The 9,941-nt window shown below is 41.9% G+C and overlaps 1 protein-coding gene across 1 annotated transcript in view; it reads left to right on the top strand.

The window, feature by feature from the left end:
* The first annotated feature begins 415 nt into the window (after nt 1-415).
* Nucleotides 416-9,941, top strand: part of PCYT1B (phosphate cytidylyltransferase 1B, choline) — a 126,316-nt gene continuing 116,790 nt past the window's right edge. Inside the window, exon 1 of the mRNA XM_042974525.1 lies at nt 416-865. Within this exon, the coding sequence (XP_042830459.1) occupies nt 794-865 (72 nt within the window). The 5' untranslated portion in view covers nt 416-793. The remainder of the gene's footprint in view (nt 866-9,941) is intronic.

The raw sequence follows: 9,941 nt of genomic DNA, 5'->3' as shown, positions 1-9,941 counted from the left end.
TGAGCCGAGGTATGATACTCGTGTTAAGAGCAGCACTTAAAAAGAATCTTGTCCAAAATGCCCCAGTACATGCATATTTAAAGAGTTCTTTTAACACACAATGGTATTTGAGGGGGAATTACCTTAACACAACTTGTGAAGATTCTACATGATTAAAATGCACAAGTTCACTTATCGGTGGTGATTGGAATGGCTCCTTGGCAGAGAAAATGTTTATTAGAATCAAAGTATGTAGGAGAGATTTCCTTTCTCTATCTTTATTCTCCCGTTGAAAGAAAGTGTTGAAGTGTGTATTAACAGTTCAAGGTCTCGGCTACTTTTTATCTTGAAAAAAAGAGACAAAATGTTTGTCATTCCGGGAGCATAATCAGTTCAGCCGGCACACAATGACATAGTTAATTCACCAACGGAATTTGTTGCCATAGCTCCAGTGAGGGATAGGGGAGATAAAACAATGGCCTTTTTCACCAGTGCAGCTTTCACCACAACCTGCCTGTCCCCGCACGGCAGGCCATGATAGCGCCAGTCCAGAGCACAGCACTTGTCGACGAACAGCGGCCCAGAGGGGACAAGAGGAGGCCGGTGGCAAACAAAGCAGGAACACCCAGCACCTTGGATCTCTGCTCATTCGATCACTGGGACACGACTAGCTCCTCGGAGCTTGTGGTTCAGGTTCACCATTGGTCAAGTGCTCCAGTAAATCCAGAGAAGGAAGATTTCATCCTGGGACTCAAAAGAACTCCAAAGAGAAGAGAGGACTCTAGGAGACGGGGAAAGCAGACCAGGAGCAGAAATGGTGGGCCACCAGCAATGCACCTTGGAACAGGATACCAGGGACCATGGCACTTCCAGATCCTGGCGCGAGGTAACAGACATGCTTTCTTAGTGATCTTTGCCTGTTTGAATATCGAAGTAGGTCCCCAAAGTAAAGCCCTATGTATCTGTGAGTGTAACGGATCTGCGCTAATTAATATAGTCCCTCTCAACATGGAAATCTTATCCTTTCCATCTAAAGGTGATAAAAAAGAAAAGTTGGGGCTCCTGTTTGTTTATCCCCTTACTGACTATGCAGGATCCCTGGATAGAGTTAGATGACAGGAACAGCTTCTCTTTCGGAAAAGCAGTCAAATCAGGATGAGGAAATGTAGGTGGTTCGAGGCAAAGAATGACGCTGTGTGAGCCTGAGGGCGTTGGAGAACCGTGGTAACAAAGTGTTCATTACCCTACAGAATGAGAAAGTTTCCTCTTAGAAAAGTCACAACATCCTGACACCCGTTTCTGAATTTCTCGTTGTGCAATTATCACAGAAGTGAGACCACCTCTATGGTCTTGCCTTGTGGGGCATTGAGTGCCTAAGGGAATGTGCATTTTAGTGGAGTCCTATTCAATCAAATGAATTCTAGATGGAAAAAGCTTAGGTGGTCAGACGAAATAGTAAGAAGGCTTTCAGGTGATGTGAAGGAGAGATTAGGACCGGGGGAAGCTTCCTGGCAATGACATAATGTTCCTGCTTTACAGTAAAGGTGGTTTCACGCCACACCCTGACAGCAGTTTCTTGGGTCTCAAGATACCAGCTCTGCTCTTGCTTGTCTCGGCACTCCTTCGAAAGCTCCCCATCCCCCTCAGAGCGAGCAGGGCTGGCTGGTTCAAGCACCCCATGCCTCAGAAAGTAGTCTAGGCCCACAGCCACTGGGCACCTGGGCAACACGACTGGGAGAGCAATTCCCCTATTCGATCCCTTCCCCATTGGCCCCAGTATTGTCTCAGATTTGGAAAAAGTGTACATGTTGGGGACTCATGAGTTTTACCAGCTCATTTTATTGTGTAAATGGGGGGATAAGGATGCATTTCAGTCCTTCATTTATTCACTCTTCCACATCTCATTCCAAAAATAGATTTGACATGGTATTAAAACAACTAAAAAGATTCAGTTCTTGACTGGTACAGATATGGAAAGTTGAGATGATCTTTCTCTGTCCAGTCATGGAGAATTAAATCTGTGCAAATAATCACTCCGTATTCCCATACCTTTTGTGAATTGAAAAATAACCAAGGTCTTCTGATCTCATGGGTCTCTCAATAGCATCACTTAATATACTAACGGCTGCAGTTTTGGAGCGCCTGGCTGGCTCAGTTGGTGGAGCATGCAACTCTTGGTTTCAGGGGTGTGAGTTCAAGCCCCAAACTGGGTGTAGAGATTACCTAAAAATAAAATCTTTAGGGGCACCTGCGCGGCTCAGTCAGTTAAGGGTCTGACTCTTGATATCAGCTCTGGTCATGATCTCACAGTCACGACATCAAGCTCTATATTGGGTTCTGCGCTGAGCATGGAGCCTGCTTAAGAGGCTCTCTCTCCTTCACTCTTGGCGCCTCCCTGCCCGATAAATAAATGAACTTAAAAAAATAAAATCTTAAAAAAAAGAGCAGCTGCAATTTTTGGTCCTTAGTAGGTGGCATGCCCTGTGGTAAGTACGTTGGGTGTCCTATTTCATGTGATTACGTCCAGCAAAAGTGCCTGAGCTCCTGACTACTTCCCTATTCTGCTAATCTGTGCTTTACTTTCTTCACTTACATGGGCTGGGTTTATTTAGCCCCCTCGGGCAAGCATGAATTACGCTATTAATTATAACAATGACGAAGAAGTGATTGTGTTGACATTTTAATCAGCCTTTTGGGTTCTCGGTGTACTTTTCATACAAAAGCTGACCTCAACTTCTATAAATTTAACTTCCTGACTCCCACCTCTTTTGCTCACCATACACTGATACCCCCAAGCTAATAGTACTGCTTGCCAACTGATAGTTGTAAACATTGTCATTAAATATTTTATCTGAACAATGAGGATAATTCTGAATTTAATAATATTTATGAGTTCTCTAGGAATGCGAACACCCTTTAAATGAGAGAGCCGGTTATTCATTTTGCACATATTTAACTTTGGTACTTGATCGGCACTTATTTGGAAGTAGGAGAATGCCTGGATACATCTCAATTCCTCTTACTCCAAATCCCGTCAGGTAGACGTTATTTACATTCTCGTTTTCAAGTGAGAAACTTCAAGCTCACAGAAGTTAAGTAAATTGCCAAAGGTAGTAAGTGTACAGCTAAGATTCAGGATCTTGAAATACATTTTCACTTTTTCTAAATGTTTATTTTTGAAAGAGAGAGAGACAGAGAGCTCATGAGCTGGGGAGGGGCAGAGAGAGAGAGGGAGAGAGAGAATCTCAAGCGGGTGCCACACTATCAGCGTGGAGCCCGACTTGGAGCTCGAACTCACGAACCATGAGATTATGACCAGAGTTGAAATCGAGACTCATTCAGATGCCCCCATTTTCACTTTTTCTTTAAGCCTGCACTGTCATTTAAGATAGCCACGAACCACATATGGCTGTTTAAATTTAAATTTTAGTTTAGGGGCACCTGTGTGGCTCAATCGGTTAAGCATCCAACTTTGGCTCAGGTCATGATCTTGTGGTCTGTGAGTTCAAGCCCCCCCCCCCCCCCCGTCGGGCTCTGTGCTGACGGCTCAGAGCCTGGATCCTGCTTTGGAGTCTGTGTCTGCCTCTCTCTCTCTCTCTCAAAAATAAATAAACATTAAAACATTTTTTGATTTAAATTTTAGTTTAAATTAAATAAAATTTAAAATTTAGTTCCTCAGTGGCACTAGCCACATTTCAAGTGCTCAGTAGCCACGTGTGGCTAGTGACTACCTCATGTGGATGGCTAGACAGCACAGATATAGAATATTACATCACTGCAGAAAGTTCTATTGGATAATACTGCTTTAAGTTGTAGTATCTCTTTTCGATATGTTGACACATGTCCTCAAAATATATTGCAGTACTGTTATAAGTAATATGGATTTAATATTTTACAGTAAAATTTCATTCATTGGAAGTCTCCTCATTTGCATAGCACCAAGTTAACTTTGATCTGCAAATTAATAATATAGATAAGAGTCAAAGAGACGTTAAACACACTTCAGAGGCCAAAGATTTTTAAGCACCATCAAATAACTCCAGAAGCACTCACTTAGATGCAAGCAATTGATATGATAATTACACATCATTTTTATTTATTCATTAAAACAGGATCCCCTAAGGTGCCCTGGTAGGAAATAATATGGTTAGCCTAGTGCTTTATAGCAAATCTTCTGCTATTTCTAAATTCTATGGAAAATCATTTTATACTACTGATTTACCTTCCTCTCTTCCTTTGGGTCATTAAGTAAATTGGTAGCATAAAATACTATCACAGTGAAATTTTTATTAGCTCAAGATCTAATTCTAAAACCCTCCCTTCTTCCACTCTATCCCAGGATACCCCGGAAGGAGTGTCCCTGGGGGCCCCTCATAGACCCCGGAACATAGGAGGGGTTTGATAAATATCTGTTGATTGACAGAGACAGTTCTTTCAAGATGCCACTTGTAGGAGTGGACTCCGATTTTCTACATAGAATTCATGGATCAAAATGAAAACTGTCTTCCATTTCTTCTTTTCCCTTTACCAATCTTTGCTGCAAAGTCTTCATTGTGAGATAAGGGGTTCCTATTTGTGAGAAAAAGATGCCTTGCAGGCATTCAGGTTGGAGGGTGGGAGTGAGCAGTGTGATCCTATGTGAAAATTCGGAACCAAATCTGTGAGCTTCTTCAGAAAAGAGAGCTGCCTTCCCAAGGCACCAGCCATCATTTGGGCCCATCAGTTCTTTTTTTTTTAATGTTTATTTATTTACTTTTTGAGAGAGAGAGTGGATGTGAGTGAGCCCGCAGAGTGGGGGAAGGGTAGAGAGAGAGGGAGAGAGAGAATCCCAAGCAGGCTCCACGCTGATAAGGCAGAGCCCTGACTTGGGGCTTGAACTCACAAACCTATGAGATCATGACCTAAGCCGAAACCAAGAGTCAGACACTCAACCGACTAAATCACCCAGGCACCCCAGGAACCATCAGTTCTTAAGCAGTATGTTGAGGGGTGCCTGGATGGCCCAGTTGGTTAAGTGTTCAACTTCAGCTCAGGTCATGATCTCACGGTTCGTGGGTTCAAGCCTTGTGTCGGGCTGTGAGCTGAAAGCTTGAGCCTGCTTCAGAGTCTGTGTCTCCCTCTCTCCCTCTGTCCTTCCCCTGCTTGTGCTGTCTCTCTCTCAAAAATAAATACACAAAGATTAAACAAGACCAGTATGTTGAACACATTTGCCAGGTACTGTGCTGGCTCTAGGTAACAGGATAGAAGAAGAGAATTTTGAGTTATTTAGAGAAGAATGACCCTTGAATTTCTAAATCTTTAGTGGTTTCTGGCAAGCTTGCTTGAAGTGGTCATTCCAAACATGGAAAAACTCAATTCCTCAGTTTAGCAGTTAGCTTCAAAGAATATGATTTGTCACTTCCTTGCCTTCTGTACGAAAAATTTCTAGTGTAAGCCATAAGCAAAGAAAGAGAAAATCATTGAAACAATATAAATGCATTTGGAATAGTTAGTCTTTATTTGGAGGGAATTAAACAATTTGGAACAGTCCAAATTCATGAAGTTTAGATATCTGAGCATCTTTTTTTTTTTTTAACGTTTATTTATTTTTGGGACGGAGAGAGACAGAGCATGAATGGGGGAGGGGCAGAGAGAGAGGGAGACACAGAATGGGAAGCAGGCTCCAGGCTCCAAGCCACCAGCCCAGAGCCCGACGTGGGGCTCGAACTCACGGACCGCGAGATCGTGACCTGAGCCAAAGTCGGACGCTCAACCGACTGAGCCACCCAGGCGCCCCTAAAGCCACTTAGGGCAAGTAGATATTACATTTTTACTTTTTGTTCCGTAACACAATTGGGGCTTTTTCCCTCTCATCCATCTGCAATTCCTTCGCCTGAATCCTAGTATTACAGGAACGGCATGTATTTGTACAACCTGCAGCTAACTCACTGCAGTCTTTGTCTCCTTTGGAGACTATATGGTAGACCTATCCAAGGGTCACATGCCATGCTGACCCAGTTAACAGATGCATCATCACTGCCATCGGCTGCTCTGCTGATAGCTCTCACTCTGAAAATTGACAGGTAGTGCACACGCTGTATGTCTGTTGCAACTGAATCTGGGTTTCTAGAAGACACGAATCTCTCTCCCTAAACCATGGCTCCCCATCCACCGTGGTCCACTAAGGCAAGCCTTGACTAGTATGCATTTTGGAAATCTTACCAGCTCACCCAAATGGCTCAATTAGCACACGAAAAGATGTGGAGTGAGAGGTGAAACCTGTGTCTGTTGAAACCTGGGCTTCTTCTGGTCTTCCCAGTACTGGAAACTATGGGAAGAAAAGGAATCTTACTGGTTTCTCTTATTTTTGTCCATTATTCTCAGGGAGTTGGGACCAGCTCTCAAATACCATGGAGCAAAGGATATACAAGAACTGGCATAAAATTAATCTTGCCCTTGGGGAGCCTGGGTGGGTCAATCGGTTAAGCATCCGGTTTCTGCTCAGGTCATGATCTTGCAGTCCATGGGTTCGAGTCCCACGTCAGGCTCTGTGCTGACAGCTCAGAGCATGGAGCCTGTTTCAGATTCTGTGTCTCCCTCTCTTTCTGACCCTCCCCCGTCCATGCTCTGTCTCTGTCTCAAAAATAAATAAATGTTAAAAAAATTTAAAAAAATGAATCTTGCCCCATTCTTGCAGTGAGGACTTATAATGTGAAAAACATACTCTTTATTTCAATCTTGCCCCAGGCATTAGAGCATTTTATTTTTTTTAGTATTTTTATTTTTTGAAGTAATCGCTGTGCCCAACATGGGGCCTGAACTCGTAACCCTGAGATCAAGAGTCACATGTTCTACTGACTGAGCCAGCCAGGTGCCCCTATTAGAGCATTATAAAGTTCTCTTGGGCTTTTCATGAACTAGAATTTTTTTCTTTCTCTCCCTCTATCTCACATATACACACACGCACGCACGCACATGTGCACACACAGATACACACATGGAAAGAAAAAAGAAAGGAAAAAAATGGAAAGTGTGGCCCAGGACAAAAAGAAAAATAATATCTGTTTCAAATGTGTCTTCTTCAGTTCCATTAAGTCATAGAAAAAAGTAACAGGAATTTAAATGATAATTCTTTTAAAAAAGCGAAGATGGTAAGATTAGATTTTTAACAGTACCATCATATTTACTAAAAAACAAACAAAAAATCTTTCAGAGTTTGCCCTACCTATATATTCCTGCTCTATACATTCTTTGAGAGTGTAGACTATCACATCTTGGATGCATGGCTCCTGATGTACTGTAGATGCTCAGTAAGTGTTTGTTGAATGAGTGAAAGGAATTTAAATCCCTGTTTATTCTCTATCCTCTTTGCCCAGGGAGAATCCTGTGTTTGTTCATCTAAGGTCAACTCTAGGTTGTCCCGGAGAATGAATGAATTTCAACCCAGTCTATAAGGCATGCATCATTGTTGGGTAGACCCACTTCAACTTGACTCCAGCGTCTAAATTGAATGACTTGATCATTAACACCAGCCACAAAGATGGAGTAATCACTATTTACAGGACTTTCCATCCCAAACCCTGCCAGACTCCTAGGAGGTTTGTGATATCTCAAGGCGAGGTGGGATCTGCTCAGAGACACCAGAGGTGGCTGACTCCCTCTCTACAGTTTTTCCTTGGCTTCCCCTGCGATGTGCACAGCAGGCTCAGCCTCCAGGAGACATGGGTCAGGCTTGTACACAAATCTGTCCCATAAATTCCTTGCCATGTGGCTACTACACCTTCCCTGAAGAGGGCAATTGAAGGAAGCTTGTAAGTATCACACAAGGAATTCAGTACACAGATGGAGAATTAATAAAAGAGTTTTGTAGGGTTTTCTCCATTCTACAAGGTAGGAGAGTAGCACAGTAGAAGTCTTCTTACCATATACAATGGGGACCGATAGGTTGGTTAATTGAAAAATAAAATGTCTCTGATAAAGAGTTTAAAAAGATGATAAATATATGCATTAAATATTTTTGAATTTAAAATAATATATTATTACTTTGCCAATCCTTTAATTGGACCACCAATTAGAACTCTGTGTTGTCTTTTCTTTATTGAGCATCACATAGGCAATATCTATGATTTCCATTTTGGGTTTATTCTAAATGAAGTGAAAACTTAAGATATTTGTAAAAAATGGAGTATAAAATGCTATGTTTTGGGGGATCTTGTTCCCTATCTTTACGGTTGTCTTGCCCTCACCTAATTCAATAGTAGTTTTTAAAAGCCACATGACTGCTTCTTGTCTTTTGAAAACAATTTAGTCTTAAAAATACTCTTTTTGCATCATTTTTATCAGTTTCCATAACATTTAATTAAATTGTATCATTTCCATCACAGTGGGCATAAACAGGATGGGGGAAAGTTCAGTTAACTCTTATAAAATGTAAAACTCAACTTTTCAGAGCTAATCTACCCAGGCATTCTCAAGAGTAGCTTAGTACCAGACAGAAGCATTCAGAGTGCTCTTAGAGTCCATAGGGAAAATGGAGGGCACTGGTTAATTCTGCAGGTTGGTTAACCTGGAGGTTGATTTAAGGGAATCACTACTGTTCCTCTCTGGCCATAAAATGTTAAAAATAATAGTAATCACAGCAGGAAGGAAATCTTGTGTTTGTCTTCCATGCTTCAGGTGTACTGCATTATTTAATGAGCACCTCCTTTGTGACTGCCACTCAGGAGATTCAAAGAGACATTCTTTTCAAGATATAAGCCATTAAATTGTTAAAAAACTCACTAAAAACCAATTCGTTGTTTTTTAGTATATTCACAGGGTTACGCAACCTGCAACACATTTTACTTTTAGAGGACTTTCATCACCACCTCCAAAAACTGCACTCAGTAGCAGTCAGTCCCTCCCCAGTCCCCCCAATAGCCCCGGTACTAGAAAACCACTCATCGATTTCTCTTACGTGGAGTTGCCTTTTCTGGACATTTTACAGAGGTGGAATCATACAACATGTCGTCTTTTGTGTCTGGCTTCTTTCAGTGAGTTTATCTTTTCAAGGTCCATTCATGTTGTAGCATGGATCTGTACTTCATCCTTTTTCATGGCCAAATAATATTCCATTGTATGGATAAACCACTATTTGTTTCTCCATTCACCAGGAGGTGGACATTTGGGTTGCTTGCACTTCTTGGTTATTGTGAATAGTGCTATGACATTTGTGTACAAGATTTTCGTGAACACATGTTTTCAATACTCTCGGGTAAATACCTAGGCGTGGAATTGGTAGGTCAAATGGTAACTCTATTTTTAACTTTTTGAGGAACTGCCAATTACATTCCACCAGCAGTGTATGAGGTTCCGATTTCTCCACATCCTCACCAACTCTTGTTATTTTCCATTTTCAAAATTTTAGCCATCCTAGTGGGTGTGAGGTGGTGTCTCATTGTGGTTTTGGTTTGCATGTCCCTAATGGCTAATGAGGTTGTGCATTGTTCACATATCTATTGGCCATTTGTGTATCTTCTTTGGAGAAACGTCTTTTCAAATCCTTTGCCCATTTTGAATTGTGTTATTTCTTGCAAAGATCCATCTTTGCCTTAAAGCAAGGTTTCTCAACTTTGGCATTATTGACAATTTGGGTTGGTTAATTCTTCGTTATGGGGGGTTTTCTTGTGCGCGTTGTAGCATGTTTACAGCATCCTTAGTCTTTACCCACCAGATGTCAGTAGCACCCCCCCAAGTTGTAACAATCAAAACTTTGTCCAGGGGCACCTGGCTGGCTCACTCGGTGGAGCATGCGACTCTTGATCTCAGGGTTGTAATTTCGAGCCCCACGTTAGGTGTAGAGATTACTTAAGAATAAAATCTTAGTGGCACCTGGATGGTTCAGTCATTTAAGCATCTGACTCTCAATTTCGGCTCAGGTCGTGATCTCACAGTCGTGCGATGGAGCCCTGCATTGGCTCTGGACATGGAGCCTGCTTAGGATT

The sequence above is a fragment of the Panthera tigris genome, chromosome X, assembly GCF_018350195.1.
Source record: "Panthera tigris isolate Pti1 chromosome X, P.tigris_Pti1_mat1.1, whole genome shotgun sequence".
In the NCBI taxonomy this organism is placed as follows: Eukaryota; Metazoa; Chordata; class Mammalia; order Carnivora; family Felidae; genus Panthera; species Panthera tigris.
Note: the sequence above shows the minus strand (reverse complement) of the source record. Positions and strands in the feature narration are given on the sequence as shown.